This window comes from Pyrgilauda ruficollis, unplaced genomic scaffold (genome assembly GCF_017590135.1).
Source record: "Pyrgilauda ruficollis isolate IOZ18807 unplaced genomic scaffold, ASM1759013v1 scaffold4, whole genome shotgun sequence".
NCBI lineage: Eukaryota > Metazoa > Chordata > Aves > Passeriformes > Passeridae > Pyrgilauda > Pyrgilauda ruficollis.
In genome coordinates this window covers 1,032,851-1,056,324 of record NW_024525489.1, presented here as the reverse complement: position 1 = coordinate 1,056,324, position 23,474 = coordinate 1,032,851, and the positions used below count along the sequence as shown (strand labels likewise).

The following is a 23,474-nucleotide window of genomic DNA, read 5'->3' as shown; positions in this document are numbered from 1 at the left end:
TAGAAATGGCATGGTAGAAGTCATGAAGATAAAATACCATGCATGTCTCAACAGCAAACCTTCCTGTTGATTAAGAAGTGGCACTGATGGTATCCTTGCTTTAATGAGACTTCAAGATGAGTGATGCACACACCAGTTCTTTCGTTTTTCAGCTCTTAGGCAACAGAATAGCATAATGGTAAAGTTCTTTCATTAACTTCTGCTGTTTATTTAATATTCAGTGCTTTTGTTTAGTATCTAATATACACTGTTAATTTGGGAATTGTGTCTGTCCTGCAAGGGACATCATAAACACTGTACATCTCCCTCTATCTGCTGTTTGCTTTGCTTTCAGTTTTTCCTTTTCAATAATCTTTTAATAAAGTCCTCATCTTTGGGTTTTTTTTCTGATTATTTCACTCTTTTCTACTAATTTCTGACTACCTTTAGTAGTCAGACTAATGTAGTTCTCTTCCCTGATTATTCTTTCCCTATACAATACTACGACCGTTCATTAAACCTTCCCCTCATTGTTTATTGGTCTGATTGCAGGCTGCTTTGTTGTAAACATTCTGTAATGTAAACATTCTGCCACATTCTGAGTTTTTACTCATTGCTTAATCCCATAGGTTTGCTACAGCAAATTGTTTAATAAATCTGTCAGCATGTATGTTTGTGAGGGAATACTCACATGTAAGCACAATGCAACAGACATAAGGCACAAGGATAAGAATTTTACATTGTTTTGGTTGCACCTATGCAGTTTTGAGGAGTAAAACAATTCTCTATTTAACAATTATGTCCTTGACAAAGAAAATCTCCATATTATTTCCATCTTTACCTGATAGAAAGAGCTTCTCCTCTCTTCTGATATGTTGTTGCAGGTAACTTTTGATGTTACAAATTAGAAGAGTCTAAGTGGTATAATTATAAGGATTTTTTTCAATCCATTTAGAAAAGAGTGAATTGCAAGTAGGTTTTTTTGTAGAAAGCTATTCTTTTCCATTATGACAATGGATGGAATTTTAATTTTAAAGATGTAAGTAATATCACATATGTGTTTTAAGGCTCTGAAAACTTCTCACAACATAAATAATTTTAGCCTCAATACTGTGTGTGTGTTTACAGGCAGTTATTGAGACACAGAAGAATAAATTCACTTTCAGCGATTATTTTTCAGACTAAGTTCTTTAATTCCCACTTATTCAAGGTGGTTATAGAAGCAGGTTTCTTTTCAGAGATTCTTATAGTTTGTATGGTATCCCATATTCAGCCTAGCACTTCTTAAAGAGAAAATTATAACAATAAATGGAATTTCCTATTCCTATTTTTAAAATAAAGCCATTCAGCAATAAATTGTATTTTTCTGCTTGTTTTGAGATCAGAGGTCAAACGAGAAGGCAGCAAGAGAACTTTGAATGTGCGGTTCCTGTACTGTGTCTTCATCATAAGAGTATTGTTTCCCATGCCATCACTCACTCATGCAAGTTATTATCCCTGATCTAGTCAAGTCATCAAGAGCCTGAATCAGAATTAGATTTGACAGAGTAAGCCTCAGTCAAAGAGACAATCAATGAAAGTTGGATGCATTTTTGGGATGTCTCTACATCCGCTGGGCTACTGTGTTTTGGATATTGTGCAATATTTCATGAAGAAAACTAAGATTATGCTTCTCTTTTGTCTTGATGCCTAAATGACCAAGCAGTTGATACCTGTTTGGAGACTCAATTGCAGTGTTTCCTGCAATTGAACTTTGCGCCTTGCATGTGTAGAGGTTGGTTTTATGGTCTGTGGCCAGGATACTGGACTTGAATATTTCCTTAAGACCTTATTGTACAGTCCATAAAGTTGCTGTTTGGTTTACTTATAAAGTGTATTTAAGCTGTGATTGCACAATTATTTTGATATCAAGCTAACATTTCACAGATGAAAAGGACTCAGCCAAGATTTTCTGAAGGCATAATAACAATAATTAATGTTTCTATTACTCTATTTAAACAGAATATATATTAAGCAGAAGACAGGTAATTAATCCCACTTGAAAGAAAATATGCTACTCATCACTCATTTATGAATTCTTCAGTCTCTTCATAAAAGCAGTATCTCAAAGAAAGGTAAAATACCTTAGGTTCAATAATAGGCTAGGTCCTCTGTTTCTTATTTAGATTAAATTCCTGAGAGTATTTTTCAGGGATTAGAGGATCAGGCCTGAGGAGTAGCATTAGCTCAGTGAGAATGGACCTACATTTATAACCTGGGTGAAATTCTTCCTATTGTCGGGTATGGTAAAGACGTTTTATCTCAAACCAGAATGTTAAACCATACTATGGTATTTTTCCTATCTGCATAAACTTTACAATGTATTTCTTAATTGTTAATATAAAACTCTGTTTACATTAGTTAAAGAATTGCAGATGGTTCCTAGTAGAATACATTCTATTGAAGCTTAAATATTTTGATGTTTCAAATTTTAATTCATGGACATAGTCTCACTATACTTGTTGCTAGAACTGTATTTACAGATTTTTTTATAGGTATTCTTTCTTAAACAATTCTCATATAAAGTCTTGGTGTTTTATTTTCACTAAATATGAAATATTCTGAAAGTCTGTGAAAAGCTGGTTATTTAGAAATTTAAAATTCCTTCTCTTTTACAGATATAATTGCTACATTATATAAACACTTATTTTGTTGTGAATTGTTAATGTTTAAGGTATTTCTTTTCCTTGCTAGAGAAACTATATCTGGGGATTAACAAGATTGTTCGCTGGAATTCATGTGGAAGCATAACTGCAGTAGCTGAGAAATGATCATGTTTCCTTTTAGTTCTCAGCAAGAGTAATTGAATGTTGAATATCTTACTAAACGCTGGACTGTGACAGTGTGTTAACACTCCGACTATCTCCTAACAGCAGGGCAATTATTTGCTGAGTGGGATTTTTATAAATCCCCTGGCAGTAGTATGTCCTGATAATTATGATGAAGTGCACTGGTCAGTGTTGATTCAGCAATCTCATCTCTAGCAAATATTTCATTCACAGCTCTCCTTCATGCTTTTACTTTTATGGCTTTTAAAGATCTCTTACCTCTCCTCTCAGCTTGCTTAGTTTTTTTTACAAATTACAATGGAGCAAGAAAGGATTTTTAAGTTAAGTCCCTATTTTGTTGAAGTCTTTTCTTTCTCATTTAACTCCTCATTAAAAGACCAGAGTGAGAAAGTAACACTTTATTTAGGTCCTTACTGTGACAACCACTTGCACAAGCTTCCTCCCTCAAAGCTGTTTTTTTCAAGATTAAATGACTGTTAAATTAAACATTTATATTCATGATATATGTTGATTATTTCAATCATTCAGAGTTGATATGAAAAAGTAATTAGAACAGAGCATATCTTTATTATTGCTTAGTTAAGTTACAGTAAAAATATGTAAATATATCAGAATACACTTTCTATTGATTTAATCCTTGCAATTTATCTTCAGCTCGACTTTGTCAATTTTTCATTTTGCATGTGTGTTATTATTTGCAGCACAATAGCTATCCTGTATCTTAGAACTTATGTGGTTTGCAATTTTTACATAGACTTCAAAAGCTCAGCCAAGAAGTAGGAAAGAAGACTAATAAATAATTAATTAAAAAATTGAAGTTGCAGAATCTAAACTGCTCAGGATTTATTATACCACTTGGGATCACCTATCTTTCTGATGAGCTGTTCAGCATAGTCAACACAGCCTTGTTTTTCCCCTTCTATCTGCACCTTTTTCTTTCCTTTCTTTCTTCCTTCTTTCAATTTCTTTTGCTGCTGCCTTAATTCATAGTTTAGCTTTCAAGGCAACTCCTTAATAATTTTCTTCTTTTATTCTGGAAAAAAATAATTTAGACAGAAAGAGTTAACTCTTGCTCTCTGTATTTAAATGATAAACAAACAGGAAAAGACCAAAATGGATATTCTTTAGTATTGAGTAAATACAGCATTAGTGGTGGAAGCAATTCAGACTATAAAATCCCAAAATCTTTTCCTTGCTAATGTTTATTAAATTAGTATTTGTTTCCTTATGATTTTTTCTTCCTTTATATTTGAGCATTAAAGATAAGAAAATGATTGGGAGGAAATGAAATGATAGAGTGTTAGAAATGCAGAAGGATTCAAAATATTAATGTAATGCTAAGGATGACTGCGTAACAAATGGTACATTTGCCAGTATGCTTGACCTGATGCAATTAATATTCCAAGTCACGCTTGGGTTTCCATGATGGAAGGTCTGAGGCAGAGAATTCTAGGGGAAAATATATCTATTGTATAACTAATTTCTCCCTCTCACGCTTTTTTTTTTTTTTTTTTTTAATTTCCCCTGACGAGTCAGAACCGTCATCTTAAAAAAAAAAAAAAATCTCTGCTTTCACAACTCATTTGCCATATTCACCACTGGGCCACTGTTCACCAGAAGGGCCTGATGTAAAGAGGTCAGTAAGAAGCTATTAGCAGAGTCCCCTCCTGAGATTTCTTTGGTCTTATTGAGGTGGAAGTTAGCATGACAGTACTGCAAATAACTCAGCTGTAAGTTTTTTTAACAGTTAGCACAGATTTCCCCATAGTGTTTGTCACTTCAGAAAATTGTTCCTGGAAATGAAGTGCTGAAAGCTGGCTTTGACAGAGACCCTTCTTAGTGTTGAAGAGCATGGGTACAGAAAAATGTGTCATCCTCCTTGCAGACCAGAGGTACTTTTTTGTAATGTATGGTAATATTTTGGAGTGTTACATATTTTCTTATAGACTAAAGGTGTGGGAAATATTGAAATCACAGTATGGGGTAATATCCAAGACAGATACTTTTCTATCATTGAAAAAGCAGTATTAAGTACAGTGGTTTTGTGGTTGAGAGAATATTTTATTAAAGCAGGGAAAGAAAATGAAATAATGCTTTTAATACATTGTACTTGTCTCAAGAAGATATGCAAATGTATTAAGTACCAAAGGCTTTGATCCCCCAAATTCTTAGATTTCTATAGACTGCCAGCTCCCTGCAGAGGACAGAATGAATAGGATATTCATCACCACATTGCACAGTGCAAGAAATTCCAAAAACAAGACTAAAACTTGCAGAGATATTTTTAAAAAAGAATGGAAGCAGTTTTTCCAGTGATTGATCTAAACTGGAAAGTAGAATCAAACTCATCCCCTTGTCTCTCCTACCAAACTTTACCAGTTTTAAATCTAGGCCTAACCTTACCACAAACCTTAGGGAATTTAGAGTAAATTAGTATTAACTTCATCTGTCTAGATACTAACTCTATTGATTGCTTTGTTATGTGTCTTGTTGAATACTTCAACATATATAATTAAAATGTAAAGTAATTAACAAGGATTGCTGGAAAAATCATTATTTAAATATGCACTTTGTAGTCAATTTTGACCCAGATCTTACAAAGAGTTTCACCTGTAGAAGAAGCAAAAACTTTTAAAGTGTCTGGTTGGCCTCTCTAAACTACAAATCCATTTTCAAAGTTGATATAATATCTGTATCCATTTAACCTGAGATTATGTAAAAATAGGGCAACAAAAGATGATTCTTTGTTAAGACACCTTTTCAGCAATAATAATTCCAAAGACATGGAATCAATGGATTTTCACATTTATTATGGCTAATTTTGGCTTCATTAAAAGTGCTAAAAGCCAATTTTGTTAGTGCTCTTGGTGATATTCAGTAGCATTTCACAGTGTTTGAACCCTTTATGAACCATAGTTTTTTATTACTGCCAAACATTTAATCAAAGAAGCACAAAATAGAATATACACAGTATTTTAATAGAGATTGCAAAATGCTGTTTCAGAAAGCCATTTTACTCACCAAGACACTTACACTATCTCTCAGTATGACTAAAAGAAGTACCTAGACAGAACATCGATTTAAGTTATTCTTGCATTTCATTCTCCAGAGGAAGAATATTTAAATTATTTCAGATACTGTATTTTTATGCTCTGGAGTAACAAACCCAAACCCCAAACCTTTGTTATGTAGATTGAAATAATATAATAATTAAAATTTTTTTTCAGTTAAAAAATTTAAAAAATTTCCTCCTCAATTTGCTCTTCAGCATGTTTTAATATTTTATTTTATTTTATTTTATTTTATTTTATTTTATTTTATTTTTAAGAAAAGGCTTAAAAAGGGGTATAAATTTCGGGAAGACTCAGCCCTGATCAGGATTTGCTACCAATCAACAAATCTATGCCTGCCAACTTTAGAGAGTTGTTTATTATGTCTTAGTGTTTTCTTCCAGATCACCCTGATTCTCAGTGATGAGCATGGAGATGTTTCTCTTCTGGATAATATTTAAATTTTCACTGCTATTGTCACTTTCTATAAAATATGTTTCACAAGACATACCACGAGAGCAGGATCTCTCCCTGGGGCTGGGAGCATCTGCACACTCGTGGCATGGCTAGAACACAATCTCCACAGCTGAGTATGGATGGTGTAGGAAGGAGTGGAAAAATGAAGTGGCAACACAGTGAGCAGTTCAGTGAAATATGTAAAAAAGGTTATTACTTTTCTATTTACTGTCATCAACATAGTGAAGGCAAAAAATTAATTTGTCACAATGTAGGCTGATCCAAAGGCTGTGGTAGGACTAATCAGTGAAGTGGTATGATGACCATGGCATAGAGATGGTTTGTGTATCTCCAGTAAGGGATCTTATTTGTGTGAATCTAATCCATTCCATTTGTATGGAATTTGTGTTGACTGTGGCATTTTATATTTGAGAGAACTTGTGTAAAAATTACATGGTATAACTGCATTCAACAATTGTGGGAGAGTGCAATAAATTCCAAGACAGCACATGGAACTTGTCTTTATGTAGCACTTAGAGACCACCAAGTGGCCACAGGCAAAACTCTACTGGGCTGATAAGAAAATGGCAATATAACAATGCATGAAGTACTATGACAATAATAACAACATGAGAAGAATCTGTAACTTTATGGGATGTTTATGTGGGTACAAGCCAGATCTGCAGAACAGAAGATTAAGTTGCAGCTGGACTTTACAGATCATAGAGATAATTTCCCATTCACTCCAGGGATTCTGCTTGCCTGCTCTTTGAAGCATGGATCCCTGGCATTCTAATTTGGCATCCTGAGGAGCTGAAGGAACTGCCAGTGGTTTTTTTGGCATGCATATGTTTCCACCACTTACCTCTATTCAAGTTCTCTTTCCCACTTTACATTTCACCCATTAGTGAAATAGTTTGTAGGGTATACCTTAAGAGGGGAACAAATAGCAGAGGACCAAAATAAATCGTCCTTAGACCCATAAAACTTAGAAATGAAGAATGTAGCTTTTAAAATTTTGAATAGCCCAACACTATCTTGAATAAGCTGAATATTTTTTTTTAAAGTATCAGTTAGACACTATGTTTTATATGTACTTTATTTAATTTTTTTGACACGAGAAACTGGAACTTCCCAGTAGGATATGTTAAGGAAAAATGCATTAGAGCTCACTGGGGAGAGTTCTGTCGTCTCAGCCCCAAGAGTATAATAGTTTATTAGGAGGCTGATGCCCTACACAGTTTTCTCATGGGTCCTCAGTAGCGCTCCAAAAGAGCAATACAAGATTTTAAATATTTACCCTTTTCCTTAACTTTCCCTGCATCTTGAAACCAATTTCTTTCCCTACTACTTTTATTCAAGGTTTATTAGTAATTAGAATTATGATAAATGCAAAGGACAATATATTTTATCTGAGCAAGTCTACTTTAAAAGTTTTAGTATACCTTTGTAGAAAATAAAATTATTTTTAAAGCAACCCAGTATCTTCAAATTAATTTTGGTATATTTTAATCATATGTCATCTGTTTTATGAGAATTTAGTGGCTTTGTGCAATATGGAAAAGGAATTCTCATATTTAACAGTTCATAATTAATTCAGTAAACTCACATATGTCTATTTGGAAATTGTTTATATACAACTGATAAAATGCCTACATACATAGATATGATTTGGGAACAGACTGTCACATGGTTTTGACTTGTCAGACATTCACAGATTGTTAATGATGTAGATTGCTAAAACAGAATTTGAAATATGTGTTTTGTACCAATAATTGTTATATTATACCACACTAGTCATACAACAATCAGTGATGTAAAAAAAAAAAATCAAATTCAGTGGCAAATGAACCTTTTTATTTTGGTCACAATTTAGAAATCATTGTGCTAAATTTTTGGTTTTTACATGTTTTGTGCTGTTAAGTCTAAACACATTGTAATAGCTATTCAGGAATTTATTGTGGACATTTTGCTGGGAAAAAGCAATTATTGGATTTTGATATTCCAAAAATTCTCTTCTATTTCTCCTTAACTATTTCTCCTAACTTGGCTGATTTACTTTTAAAAGTGCAGCAGGTGCCACTGTCTGATTTTGTTCATAGTGTATGTAGAAATCTAAATGAGTTAAGTCAAAGATAATCCCATTTTCTGCTCAGATTCCAGGCATCTACAATTCGCCATTCAGGAAATCCCCAGATCCAATGGAACTGCTGCTATGGCAGTCAAAGCCACTGACCCACAGAAAGCAGCAAGTGAAGAGCCCCTTTGCTGATGAGCTCTATGGCTGGCCAACCTGTAAAGAGCCTCCAGCTTTTGTCACATCACTGCCTCTGCTACCTGCTGACAGACAGAAACCTCAGGTAATGTGTTCCAGTGACTCTGTGGCAGCTTTTGCTCACATCTTTTATCAGAGATTATCACAGAATATCTTGAGTTGGATCGTCTGAAAATCCCTTTTGTGAATGGTTTTTAAAACATAAATAGAGTGCTTGCATTGAAGATATAAAGTATTTGACACAGATTTGACTTAATTAGGTGTTATGTAGGTGTTATGTAGAAACAGGGAAATATAATTCTTTATATGTTGTTTTTGTCCTTTGGGAAGAAAAGTGTAATTTATGATATTTCAAAGGCATGACCTGATATAATTGAGTATCAATATTATGATTAATTAGAGCTAGAATTCTTTCAATCTTAAATCATTAAAAAAAGGAGAAATGAAAGGTGATAGGAAAAATTAAGCAGTTGTGATAACTTTGTTCCCAGTTTGCAATTGTTTCCCATATGAAGACTGAGGCATCCTTTCAGTTCAGAACAGTTCCTGCTCTCTTGTGTCCACTAGAGGTGTGAGAGCTTTAATAACAAAGATTTCTACATATTCTGCTCCATCACAACCAATTTGCCCAGCTTCCATTATTAACTGTCATAGTCTCAATTTTAACTTCAGTTGATGTCACTGTATCTGGCAGGTAGATTTTTACCTTTTCTGTGAAGTTATGGACATCTGTGAGATAATGCATTAAAGCGAATGTCTGACAAAATGGCAAAACAGCTTTTGCGCCCTTATTATTAAAACCTGCTGGGAATGTGACCAATATATACAGCAGAAAAACTTTTGAGAGCTTTGTGTTCCACACTAGATGACAATACAATGACATGTAGCTTTTGCCAGTAGGTGCCGTATACAACTACTTTAGGGATAGAAATATTTTGACTTTCCCTCTATTCTGAAGAATTTTTCAGTTTGTCCAGTCTACTGAATCTTCTACTTAGCTCTCACATACGCTTTCCATGCTGGTTTCACTTTGAGTGACATGACATCAGAACCTCTGACACTTTTCCATTTTGCACTCCATTCTGTATTTAAATTTCCTTATTTGTATCTTGCTTAGAAAGACAATACTTCTAAATGAGTCCTTCTTAGCAACTTCCAGTGAAACTATCACCTATCTGCAGAATTGTAACACCTTGAGCAATAAGCAATGTGTATATCTATATCTTTAATGGTGTTTTACTCCTCTGAATCAATATTGTTCTCTACAACTCTCTGAGAGGAGAGCCTCTCCGAAAGGAGGCTGTAAGCCAGGTGGGGGCTTGTCTCTTTTCTCAGGCAACAGGACAAGAGGACATAACATCAAACTGTACCAGGGAAGGTTGAGGCTGGAGATCAGGAAGAATTTTTACACTTAAAGGTGGCCAGGAATTAGAACAGGCAGAACGAGGAGCTGGTGGAGTCACCAGAAATGTTCAAGAAATGAGTGCTCATGGCACTTACTGCTATGGTTTAGTTTGACAAGGTGGTGTTTGGTCAAAGATTGGATTCAATGATCTTGGAGGTCTTTTCCAACCTTTATGATTCTATGATTCTAAGAAGGTCTGTGATTCTGTGATTCTAAGAAGGCCTGTGAGAATGCCTCTGGAGAAGTAGAGGTGAGCCCACTGCTTATAACAGTAAGAATCAACTTCAAGTTCTCCACCTTTGTCCTTCCTTCCTTGTGTTCTCCCTATCCTGACTGCTTGAGATTCCTCATAGAATGACCTCATTGACTCACATTAGAATTGAGACAAAGTGTGAGCCAACAAGCCGTTTGGGTGATCAGGGAGTTTGGAGTTGACATAAACATGACATTATAGCTTTACCTTCTGGGACCAAGGGGACTGTGACAGTCCTTGAGCAGGATGTGACTGGTTGCATTGTCTCTCAGGAAAGAGGAACGCTTTTGCCTTGTGAACATGGTGCAGGAATCAGGCTTTAAATAAATAGGGAACTCACAGTTCTTCCATTGTTAAGGTGCTCTTGCAAAATTGCTTTACTGTATACAAAGTATCTTACAACCTTCTACTTGGATTTGGAATATTTTATAGACCTTTCTAAGTTCAGATGCATGCACAGCAGTCATGCACAGATAGCCTTTTAGAACAAACCAGAAGAGTTCTGTTTATTTTCTGCACCTCAAAGAGGGAATTTACTATATAATACTTTAATCCTTTCAGCACCCTGGGATGTACACTGTGGGGTAAATTTTCAAAGCACAGTGCATGGATTTAGCTGCCCGACTCTTACTGAAGTTAATGGGAGTCACACGGCTAAATCCCTGCACAACACTTTGACAATTTAGGGTTGTATGTCTAAGGAAAGGACACTGGCTTGAGCTGATGAAACAGCTGGAAATGAAAACCCATCAGAACACATCATCCCAAAAGTTGTCTGGTGTGGCTGTAAGAAATTTAATTACTAGATATACTTGTGTCCTCGTTCTTTGTGGTAACACTTTTTGGCACCAAGCTTCCTTTTCTAATATCTGCCTGGCTCATTTGTTGTTTTTTCAGGTATCTAAAACTTTTATTGCCCCTAGGTTTGGATATTTTATATGAGGATGCCAATTATATATATTTAAAAGAAAAAAAATTAACTATCTTTCAGTTTTATCCTAGGCAAATGGGTATTTAGCATTTAATAGGTAAGATCTGTGTGTGTAAGACAGTGTATTTAAAATAAAGGTTTTAATGATGCTTCTACATAAGTTAGATCTATAATTTTTATCACTGAGTTAACTAGAATTATAATTTGATAGAAACATGGATAATGCTAAAATTAGTCATCTATTCACTAAAAGGCGTTAATAACAGAATGCACCTTACCATTTAGATTTTTGCATGCTGTTGTCTGTTGTGGAATGGGGACAGTGAGGAATGCATAACTTAGTGCACATCGTACTTTTTATCATGAGTTTCTGATGTTATGATAAAGTAGTGAAAATGCTGATCTGCTAGCCCTTATTTGGCAAACCAGTTGGTATCAAGAAGATTTATGTTACTCAGCACAAATACCAAACACAGAGCATAGAGCTGTGCGAGCTTCCTTCAGGGTAAACATTTTTGGTTGACTCCTACCATTCTTTTCCTAGCTTGATCTCCCCATAAAGATTTCCATTTTGAAGCAGGGTGCCTGAAATGCTTGCAAGCATTGTCAGTTTGAAAACATTTTCTAAGCACCAATCTACCAGCCTTTCCCCAAGTCTTATTCTTGTAAATTGAAATAGACACATGGACTTTTTAGAGGTCTTCATTTAAGATACATTCCTGAGATCCCTATTACTAAGTAAATTTCTTCAAATACATTATTCAAAGGAACAGAAAAATCTTCGGGGAATGTTTAGAATTATCTCAATATTCTAATATGTACTCTACTTTTATTAGTGATGTCATGGCCTTATTTTGCAGGACCTTTGCTTAGTTACATCCTTTCCCCTCTCCTTCTATTAGTAGTTGTAATTTTATTTAAAATGTGGACTGGGATTTTTCCTGTATCTACCTCCTAGTTAGGTCTCAGAAATTAAAGATGGAGAAAAACCCTTGCTTGGATATCTGATTGGGCCCTTATCCTGGAGGAATGAGTAAATACTTTTCAGTGAAGAAATAATACAATATTCTGAAAGACTACTTTTAAAAGCAAACATGTTTTTCTTGGTATTATTTGGTAATAGTACTTTTTTTCTTCCTTCCTTCATATACCCACTTACTGCAAACATCTTGTAACAGACTATTCATTTTTTATTATAAATTTTAAACTTTTTTATAACTTGATTATCAGGTTATATATCGCTATAGCACTGTTGACTAGTTTTAATGACCTGTTCTAATATTGATTAGTCTCTCATGGGTGGGCGGTAGCACTTTTCATTCTGTTTTAGGACTTTTGTATTCTTTTAAAATAAACATATTTTTTATGCAGACTTTGAAAACAGAAGCAAGAAAATATCTGCAAGAAGTGTAAATATTATGCTCATTTGCTTACTGGGACCTTTAAAAATATCTCCAAGTCTTGGTGTTGTACCTTTAAAAAGTAAAGTTCCAATAAAAATCCATTAACTACTTTTAAATATAGCAATCCTCCTGTCCAGCTGTGAAAAGTACTAGATGATACTTATTTGCCATTTGTGTTATTTACGGTCCATGACTTTTATGGTAACTGGTTCCTATTATTGGTTTCTATTAATGTAAAACATAAGTGAACATAAATGAGGCGTGAATCATTTCTTTTTATTAGCCCCACAGTCTTCACTCAGTGCTTGCAGTAATTCCAGCTGTGACTTGTTAGTGATAACCTATTTAAAGAAGGATATCTTTAAGAATAAACGCTGTGATTAGGATTCTTTGTCTGTTCATAGTTTCAGAAGGTTTCACTAGTTCATTGCAAGATCAACAATGATGAAAATAAAAATTAATTTTAATACTCCTAAGCTCAGGCTTGCCATTAAACTGCCAGGAGTGGCACAGGCACTAATTATATTACGGTAAGTTCTTAAGGGTTAATACTCAAAGTGAAACATACAAGATATGTTACTTCAGCAGCTCAGTAGAGAACTTCCTGCTGCTATTTATCCATGTTGTTAAATGGTAGATACTGATACAATCAGTTATTAAACAAAATACTCTGGGAAAAAAAAAGACATATGTGTGTATTTTTTAAGAATTACAAAGTTAATATGAAATTAGACCTTTCAGAAATGGACTGTATGCGTATAGTACTGAAGTCATGCATTTAAATTCTATTAGAAGAACTGTATCTTAAGCCATACATTAAGTTCCCTTCCAGTTGGGTTTATAGCTACATTGAAAAGAGCGTGTTCTTTAAAGTTTGTTTTGTGCAAAGTAAAATACTTAAGTTTTCTGCTTAAGCAGAATTTAGATATAGTTAAGGCTTGTTTTTTATTTCACCAATATTCTTTTCTAAGTAAAAAAAAAAAGTTTTCCTAGTCAGTTCTAACGATATATTTGTTTAAAATGTTAAGTATTAGTAGTTAAATAAATTTGGAGTGCACTCTCTTTGAAGCTTTAGAGTATGTTATCAACCTTTGCTATTTGTAGGTCTCTATCAAAATGAACAGCTTTAATTATTTTGGGAGAAGAGTCTTACTACACTACCCAAACATTTTGTGTCCTGTTTCATCAGTGATGTGCCATGAATAAAAGAGGGGAAAGAAAAGAACTGTAACCCCAAACAGCACTTGTATTACCCTACACCTTTCAGGGGCCATTCCGCAATCCCGCTGAAGTGTTGCAGCAGCGCTACAAGCCTGTGGAACCAACCCTGCGAGTGAGAGAATCAATGTATTCACCACCAGCCAAGGCGAGAGAGCCAACACGAGGGGAGGAATGGAGAAATCCCATCCATGACAATGAGTGAGTTCTTTGGCTCTTCTTATATTGTTGTTAGAATGTTTTCTTTATTCCATTGCTTTCAGAAACCTTTCATGCCTGACAAAATGAAATGTCAAACCTGACAGCTTACTAGAAAACATTTTATGTATATACTTCTAAATTCTGTGTCCTCAGATTATAAACTACTCAGGGCAGAGACCCTATCTTGTAACTCTGTGACATGTGCCATCCATATCTATGAGTGTCTAAAAGAACTTGTAATAGTAATATGTGATGCAGCAGATGGCTTTAATGGGGAATGAGAAAACAAATGCAAATTCCATCTTGCCACATGCACCTTGCCAAGGAAAAAGGATACCATTTCAGTCTTCATATTCTGGGAGCTTACTGGTTATGGGAGGAAAAAAATGGTGTTTTGTGCCAATGAGACTTGTTCTCTCTCCCAGAAGAGTATCACAGCTCACTTGGAAGGGGAGGGAGCATATGTTGCACGTTAGAACATGATACAAAAAGTAGAATAATCTTTGAAGCAGTTTGATTGCCTAAGCCATGGCAGCTGTAATAGTGTCAGACAGGCCAGTTCTTTTACATAAAATCTCAAATACAGGCATAATCCATCACAAAAGAGTAAGGCTTCTGTCCCAAAAGATTTAAAGACTGTTGCCAAAATATTTCCTTTTTTCTTTTTTTTTTTTTTTTTTTTTAGCACAATTGCTGTTAAACACTGTTTTATCCAATCATAATAAAAGCCTACTAAGTCACTTTCTCTGGCTTTGTAGTTAACTAGAAAAGGAATTATGTTTTGTCAACCTTTTCCTTGAATTTACTGCTCTTGGCAATCCTTTGGTCCTTCAATACCAGAATTCAGGACAGAAGGGAATCACTCTTCCTCATGAACAGCCTGTGATCACTGGCACATGATGTTTTGCTATCTTTGATCTGTTTTAGTGCTTTTTTATCAGCTCCATGTTGCTATGTGTCAGCTTCAGGACTGGGACTTAAGAGTGCCAGAATCAATTGTGTTTACATGGTTTAGCTTCTATGTTTTTATTGTTGGACCATTTCCCCCAGTTTAATATTAATAGTATCTTTGAATGAAAATTGTATTCAAGAGCAGTTTTGAAATGAAAAAAAAATTTTAGTAAACTACTTTTTCACTTTTGGACAACATTTTTGGTGGGTTTTTTTTTGTTTGGTTGTTTTTTTGTGGGTTTGTTTGTTTGTTTAGTGAGAGATAACACTTTTTATTCCTTTCATACCAAAATCATAAGTGAGTACAATTACAAGTACAAATATACTCCCTTTTCTGTTTCTCTCTGTATTCTTTCATGTACTGATGTGAGGAGGAGGAAACAGCTTAATTTTCATAACTCAGCATAAATTTCTACTTTTTTGTTTTCATTTTTATATAAAATTTGTGCTGGTGAAATTTTAAAGAATCCCTATCACCAGGCAGTAATTAATACTCTACCTCTCATTTAAAGTGTTTTTTTCACTGAATTAGTTGTTATTGATGCCTTCCAACTGAGGATAGATGATGTTCTTCATTTATAGGCATGACTACCTTGCCCAGTCTTTATTTGATGAAGTTTACCCCAGATATTACTGTGTCAACACTTTCAGAAGGTCAGACCTTGCAATGAATGTTTCACTGACTCTTCAGTGAGGGAATTGTGAAGATTTGGTCTTGTACAGTTTAAATTTGAAGCCTCCAACTTTGGTAGATATTATTTCATGTGGGTCTTTATTTACCTTATGGGTAAGGAAGCATTTAATGCCATCCTTAATGCACAGAAGCAATGTCCCAACAATCAATGATTCTCAGCTTCATGCACACTAAATGCAGAGTGTATTATACATTTTCAGGCTGTGAACATTACATTTGTGCTTCTTATTCAACCAGCCATGCAAGGGTCACATCTGTAACATTGAAAAGGTGATAACAGAGCTGCAGGTCATCACCAGGACTAATGCTCACTGGCAATGCTGCAGCTGCTGCATGGGATGTTGGTCGGCAGAGAGGAGCCAGCAAAGGGTTACTCAGATTCTACAGTGGTTTTTTTCTCAGCAGTGTCTATTATGAATTGACAAATTTCCATTTCTTGCTATGTAATTGTGTACTTTGGGACTTTATTTCTTCCTGGTTGTGCTTCCTCTGCTGATTATTATTTTGTTTTAGAAAATAAAGAGAGAATGAGCAGCAGAACTATGTGGCATTTGTTGAGAATACTTGTGTTTGCATGAATGACATTTGCATTGATATGTGTATTTCCAGAGTATGTATTTTGTGGGGTGACACAATAAGATTGTTGGCATGTACCTGAAATTTTCAGCAACATTCAGAATTCTCACTCACATCTTATTATCAGTGGTTGTTTACAGGATGATAGGATGAGTATTGCAAGCTCTGAGAAAGTTCTTGTGTTTGATAAAATGCACAAAAAATTTGGAAAAGGTGTGAGAGAGTTTGAAGCAGGCAGAAGCAATGAAACCAAGAGAATTTACTGTGCTCACTTAAAGCAACTGCTGGAATTTCCTTTTCTGTAATGGAAAAGCAACTGGGTAGTCCAGCCTAATAAGAATGATTCCTCTTTCTCATGTAATTGAAGCTGTTACTACCTTATTGTGCTATTTTTCATACAAATGAAGTGATTTCCTCCTCCACTTGGATAAGAATGACAATTGCATTCCTTTGGGATAGCCATCTAATATAGCGTCTAATTTGAGACAACTGCTGGATCCAGCAGATTTAGAAGAAGCATAAAAAGTTCTTTCCTCAGTTGTGTGCAGGCACATGCTGGCCTAATTTTCCAGAGAACAAAAATGTAAATTATTTTCATTAACTGTGATGAAATCTGTCTCATATAATATGTCTCATACTTCAAAGTATACTATTAAACATCTTTATGAAGTCAACAAACATCAGAATGAGATGCAGTGTGGTGACAGCAATAGTGTAAGGCTTAGGTTTCCTAATTTATTGTAGGCTTCTGGCATGACATAAGAAACATTATCTCAGCTTCTGGCTGTGTCTATGTGCCTCTTCAGCACAGCACTGAGCAGTCTGGTCCTGGTCACACTGGTTCACTCGTGCAGCAATGTTTCCACATCCTGCCTCTCCTGTGCTGTGTGAATACAGCAGCACCCAGCTCCTCATGGATTTATTTCCAGCAAGATCGTGTTTTTCTTTAGAGCAGCTGAGGTGCTGCTGTGCTGCCCTGTGCTGGGCAGGACAGAGATACTTGCAGAAGAATTAGTGACCTAAACAAGCTCTGTACTTGGAGAGCACTGATGTTATGAGCTGCCTGCTATTAATTATAAGAAAACTTCACATGCAAATCACTTTAAGATTTAGAGTTTTTATAAAATCTTTTAATTTCTAGAGTTATAAAATCTTTTACTGTATTTCTGATTTAGCTGCAGTGAAAATGACTACTACATTTTTTGTCATACAAACACAACACATATGAAAACCTTTTTCAAATTATACTTAGTTTGTCACATGCTTTGCAACTTCAGCAATTTGCATATTTTCTGGACTGTTATTGTATTGCGATAAACAGGGATTATCATATATTTTCAGATAGTGTTTTCTTAACAACTCCACTTCTATTTGTAACTCTTCCATTTATTTTAATTACTAGCACAGTGTGCAACGTTTATTAATCAGCAGAGTCTTTTTAAGTTAAAATACTAAATTAGCTAACCCCATTAACACAGAATACTCCAAACAAGCAGTAATAGGAGAGGTAGTTACTGTGCAAATCGTATTATACGTGTGGGTGCTCTAGGGCACAGTTAAGCATGATTACCCTCTTTTGATCCAGTATTCCTCTGCTTCTTTCAGCTAATTTTCACTGGAAATTTACAAAGTAGCGCCTTCATTTTCCATCTTAATTTTTCTAATGATGTTCTGGTACTTTGTAACACTGGGGATGCAGATAATAAGTCTGTGTATAATTAAGAAGTTCCAGAATTTGCTGCAGAAGAGATCTCTTTTACTTCCTACAGGAACTATGCTTTTTTTTTAATTTATTTTTTTATTTTTTATTTTATTTGCCACATTACATTATCGCTGACAGGGGTTAAATAAAAATGGCCAGAGAATTTTTAGATTTACTGATGCTACAGTCAAAGTGATTGATACTTTTTCAATAAACCGTGTATTTAGTATATTACCAGAAACAATATTTGTACTAATGCACCCAAGTAGGCTTATCATGGCAAAATACTGCACTAAAGATAATGTCACTAGATATGTTAAATAAAATATTCCATCTTTATTCTTGTATCTAACACTTTGATTTTAATATACATGCATTATAAGCTAAATAATGTCTGCCCTGCTCCAGTTGTTTTGCTATGGAAAACCATTATACTTCCTTCTTTGTTTCTCAAGTGAAAATATTGGATTTGATGAAAAAATTACTTCAGGTATAATACAAATTTGAAAGCTTAAAATTAATGTCATGTTTTATTAAAGAAAAAGAAGAAGGTAAAATATTCACAGATTCCTGATAGAGAAGCATGGTTTGCTTGGAGCTAATTGTTCATGGCATTCTTCAAAGCCAGATGAATTTTAATTAAATCAAGACAACAAAGGATTTAATTGCTATTGTATAAAAACACTTTGAATAAAAATTTAACAATGTCATAGAGGTAATATTTTGATGGCATTTTTCCTACTAAATTACAAAAATGTACAGTACATACAAATGTAAAAGTTTGAAAAGCCATGTAACAGTACTCTGTTTTATATTTCTGACTGTGCCCTGGCAGTGCAGCACACGTGGCAGTCCAGCAGTAGATCTGGCAGTTCTTTCTCAGAAGCCTGGGTATGTTTTGAAGCTTTTCTGGGATCAGGATTACCTGCTTGCTCTGCTAGACTGCTGAGATTTTGCCTCTTGGGCAGATTCAGAGAACACACTGAGGGAACACTCCGGTTTTTGTGGCCATTTAAATTTCAATAAAAAGTCACTACCTCTGTCCTATTGGTAGGTTCCATATAGCATTGGGACACTGTTGCCCAGCAGTCAGTGATGGACCTGGGAAATTCTCATTCCTGCTTGCGCTGCTGTGTTCCTCTCACACTGCCGTAGACACCAGAAACCAATTTCTGCTGCTGCTTTTGTCATCTCTGTCAACCCAGTTCGAAAACCTTCAGCATGTAAAAGGCCTTTTCCATCTCCTATCAAAGTAGTGAGAGAGATTGCAATAAAAGAGGCAGACTAAAGGGAAGAAATGGTAGGTGAGGAATGTAGGAACAAAAATCATGGAGGAAGAGTGTAAACGTGTGAGGGGAAAAAGGTTTAGAAAGATGAACTTTATAGTAGAAGGAAGGTCCAGGACAGGATGAGAGATAAAACCATTTTTATTTTTGTTAGCAACAAATATCTGTAGTGTCTTTGAAATTTAAATATCTCTAGCAGCTGTCAGGTCCTGGTTTGGCTACTAAGTGGGGCCTTCTAAGTCTTTTTAGGCTAATTACATTGGGGTCCTGGCAGCAGTGTAGCTGGCCTTCATCACCAGTGACACAGCCAGCCTTGGTCCTCATCCTTCCCAGTTTATGTATGAGTAATACTGCCAGTTGTAGTTTCCCATTTTTGCTTCCAACCCTTTCTTCATTTTGATTGTATTCTTTGACATATTTCTCATTCAGGCTGATATTAAATAATTTTTCAATTTTCAATATATTTATTTAGGGAAAGTTCACCTTCCATTAAGTCATCTTTTGGGAAGTCTCAGCTTATACTAAATTTTTCTTATAGCCCAATAAAACATCAATACAGAATTTAATTCTTCTTTGACTGGTACTTCTGTCTCTGTCATGTTTATTGAAAACATTTAAGAATTTCTGAATTTACAATTAAATCACAAGGAAAAGCTGAAAACTAGATGTAGGAATAATGAGTGAATGTTTTGAAACCTAAACTTGTATAGGATAATGGTATCCTATCATGGTTTGAATTTAATGCTCTTCTTCCATCACTCTCTTCCATCACTTTCAGAGCACATACTGTCATTAATTTGGGAGAAGCTGTGTCAGGTGTATACAAAGAGGTACAGAACATAACATTACTGAAGTGTTTTGCAATGCTATTACTTCTTCTTATTATTATTTGTTGGGGAGATGTAATGACTTTGGTAGTACTTCCATTAATTTGGTTACCCTACTTAACAAGAAAAATTGTTGCAGTTCTTTTAATTACTTATTCATATAACGTAAATTCTCACTTACTTTAAGCAGACACTGAATTTACTGATCGTTTCTTGTTGCTAGAGAATCATCACTTTAAGGATCTGCCCCCTGACTCTGAGAGCAGAACTGTAAACAGAAGAAAAAGCTTTTACTTGATACTATTATCCCCTATTATATTTTTTTTCTTTCATTTAAAAGAAAATACTCCTAGTTATGTCTCAAAGTGTTACTTTCGGGGTATTTTTTTGAATCATAGTAGAACCTACGTTACTCTGAGAATTTGTTTGCCAAAAAGGCAAAGATTAACTGATCCACAGTAAAATCAAAACCTCTATGTAGAATTTTTTTTTTTTAGTAAAACAATAATAATTTACTTCTACTTTCCTCCAGATTTTTAATTCTTTTGTCTGTAATGCAGTTTAAAGACATGGCATTCATATTAAACTATGAATGCTCTGGCTCAACTAAATTCTGTGCATATATGGATGGGTAAATGCCAAAACTGCAAGCCTTGTCTTCTCAGCTATCCAATCCCCTGAGAAAGCCAATTTTCTTTCATGTCTGAACAAAAGAAAAATGCATTATTAAAATGCAATTCAGAAGTGATAAAAACTGCAAGTGGAGCAGCCGGCTCACAGCACCTTCGATGCATTCTCTGGGACACTGGGGCCACATTAATTTTTGTGTGTGTGTGATGTCCATCCCATGTGCAAATTAGCATTACAAGTACCCTAATCTGTCTTGTGTGAGGGTGTCCTTTCCCATGGGTATACACATGCTACCATGGCTTTTTATTATTTAAAAGTCTGCTAACTCAGGGTTTTTCTTTCACTAACTTTACATGGCATTTGTTTGTGGCACGTGATAGAAGTTGATACTGCTGGAAAGATTCTAAAACTATTTATTTTTATGAGGTGGAAAGAAAGAAAAATAATTTTAAAAAACACTCAAACAGTTTTTGATAAATCAGTTAATCAAAAGAAATAGTTTTCTGCATCTGTGTCAGCTGAGAGTCAAAGAAGAGTATTTTAATCCTCATTTTTATAGAAACTTTGTTTGCCTAACTCTTATGGGGACTCTGGATTCTGAAAAGCTTTTGTCTAAGGAAGTGTTCTAATTAACTATGCTTCTTGTCATAGGATTTAAAAGTGATGTTGTCGACTTCTGAAGCATATCTTTCTAATTTTACCGAGTAATATATTTTCCCGCACTTCTAGAATTAAGAACACGTGGATTTTTTTCAGACTACCAGCAATGATAAACTTAATTCACAGTGTTTTACTTAATAGTAAAATGTACTTGTTTGCTCTCATGACTCTCCTGGAAATTGAAATAGATGAAACTAAGATGTGTTTGTAGGGTGTCTTGCAGATCTTCTATATACAACATGTTTTTCACTTTCCTTCATACAGTTTGCTGTGGAACCTACCCAAAAAACCTGTGGTTGTCCCTGACAGTTAGGGACATCCATCTGAAAACTCCTTCCAGCAGGTAGCTGGATCTTCACTGCTTGCTGGCACTATGTAAGCAGCAAGTCTATCATCTTTATCACCGAAAATGAAAGAACCGGCTCAAAAAGATTGCTAATTAGGACATAATTATAACTTAAGAGTGAAGTGCACAGCCTCTGAATTCTGAAGAAACAATTTGTCTGTTTTGTGGTTTACAAATATGTGCAAGTTTCTGTTCTGTTAAATGAAAATACGGTTTATTTAGCTTTGGCTATGACAAAACAAAGGATGCCTGTCTCCAGAGATGATGTCTGCCCTCGTGCATGGGGTGTGCCTGCTGCCGGCAGCTGGCACAGGCTGCACTCTCTGCCAGCGCCTGAGGTATCAGCAGGCACCTCCCAGCAAAGGGACCACTGATCGTCCTGCACATTCCACCAGTTGTCTGTGCAGATACACACGAAGTAATAATCTACTAATGCAAGTGAACCAAGTTAGATCCTTGTGCACAAAGTCTTCATTTTATCCTGTTAAAACTCCTTGTCTCTTTGCTCCAAATTTAATCTGCAAAAAGCTGCAGAAGAAATTGCAGTAATCCTCTCCCAATACTGAGAGGGAACATTAAGAAGGTAGTGAAAAATATCAGGAACATATGTCCACATCATCTCCTGCAGCACTGATTTACATCAATCCTGTGGCATCTAGAGAAGAGCATAACTGATTCTAAAATATTTTGAATTTCAGATTTCTGCCATTTTCTTCATATCATAAAAATTATGAGAAGTATGAGCCATCACTTTTTAAGTCAGGCAAATATGGCCAAGAAGCTTATGGAACTAAACATTTCAGAGAAGTATGTCCTAAGAAGTGGATAACAGACAAGGTAAGTCACTGCAAAATCAAGAATGTATTTACTTTTTTAGATTGTTGTTTTATTAGAACTGAGTGAATTTCAGTATAATCCAGAGATCATGCAATCCAACAGGATTCTTTCTAGAGGGTGATCTCAAGAGGTCTCTTCCTACCTTAATGATTGTTGAGGTTTGTTTGGGGGGGCTCCCCAGGGAGTCCCCAGAGGGCCCCTTAAGCTGTGAGATCGCTGGTAGCACCCAGCCGACAAGGAGACTCCGCACGGCTTCTGAGGGTGCTAATTAGATGAGGGTTTATTGGGGGGTCCCACCCCCGGGAGCAACATGGTTTCTGAGGGAGAAGGGGGGAAGGGGGAGGGAGGGGGAGAGAGGGAGAGCCTAGGGAGAAAGGGGCCAAGAGAAGGTCTCGTCTCCATTGCACAGCTTAACAGGGAGATTGCAAGTGCGCGCGGAATAAGACTTGGGCCAATGGGATTACAGATACATGAGACTTCAGGGCAGGACCACAGGCTTGGAATAAACCGTACATTTTGGAGGGGTGAGACAGAGCATACCATTTAACTAAAATGTAACACCACAAACAATTGTGGAATTTTGTAAGATATAATAAATTATTTCCTTGAGAGCAGTTTAACCCTTGCAAATATACAGCAAGTTCCATAGAAGCTTAGCTTGAGAAGGGACATTTTAAAAAGATTTTTCATCAAAACTTTAAAAATTAGCTCAGAGTAAAGTTTTGGTATTTCGACATGCATTAACTGTATCTCCTTGCAAATAAAAATCAAAAGTCAAACAAAAATATTTCTGTATTTCAAAGACAAGGAGTGGAAGATATGACTGGCTGAAGTCCCACAGCATAAGTATGATATATAAAAAGGACCTAAATATCTTATTTCTGGTACTTGTCTTGTCCTGTTAAGACTTTGTTTTCCAGTTCTTAGCAGTTCTTGCTCAGGCTCAGATGATGATATCAAAAACCT

General features: G+C 35.4%; 1 protein-coding gene across 1 annotated transcript in view; it reads left to right on the top strand.

Annotated features, from left to right (window-relative positions):
• The window catches only part of SPATA17 (spermatogenesis associated 17), an 84,225-nt gene that overhangs the window by 42,561 nt on the left and 18,190 nt on the right, over positions 1-23,474 (top strand). The window contains exons 7-9 of the mRNA XM_041477251.1: positions 8,470-8,673; positions 13,848-13,999; positions 22,370-22,508. Of these exons, the coding sequence (XP_041333185.1) occupies positions 8,470-8,673; positions 13,848-13,999; positions 22,370-22,508 (495 nt within the window). The remainder of the gene's footprint in view (positions 1-8,469; positions 8,674-13,847; positions 14,000-22,369; positions 22,509-23,474) is intronic.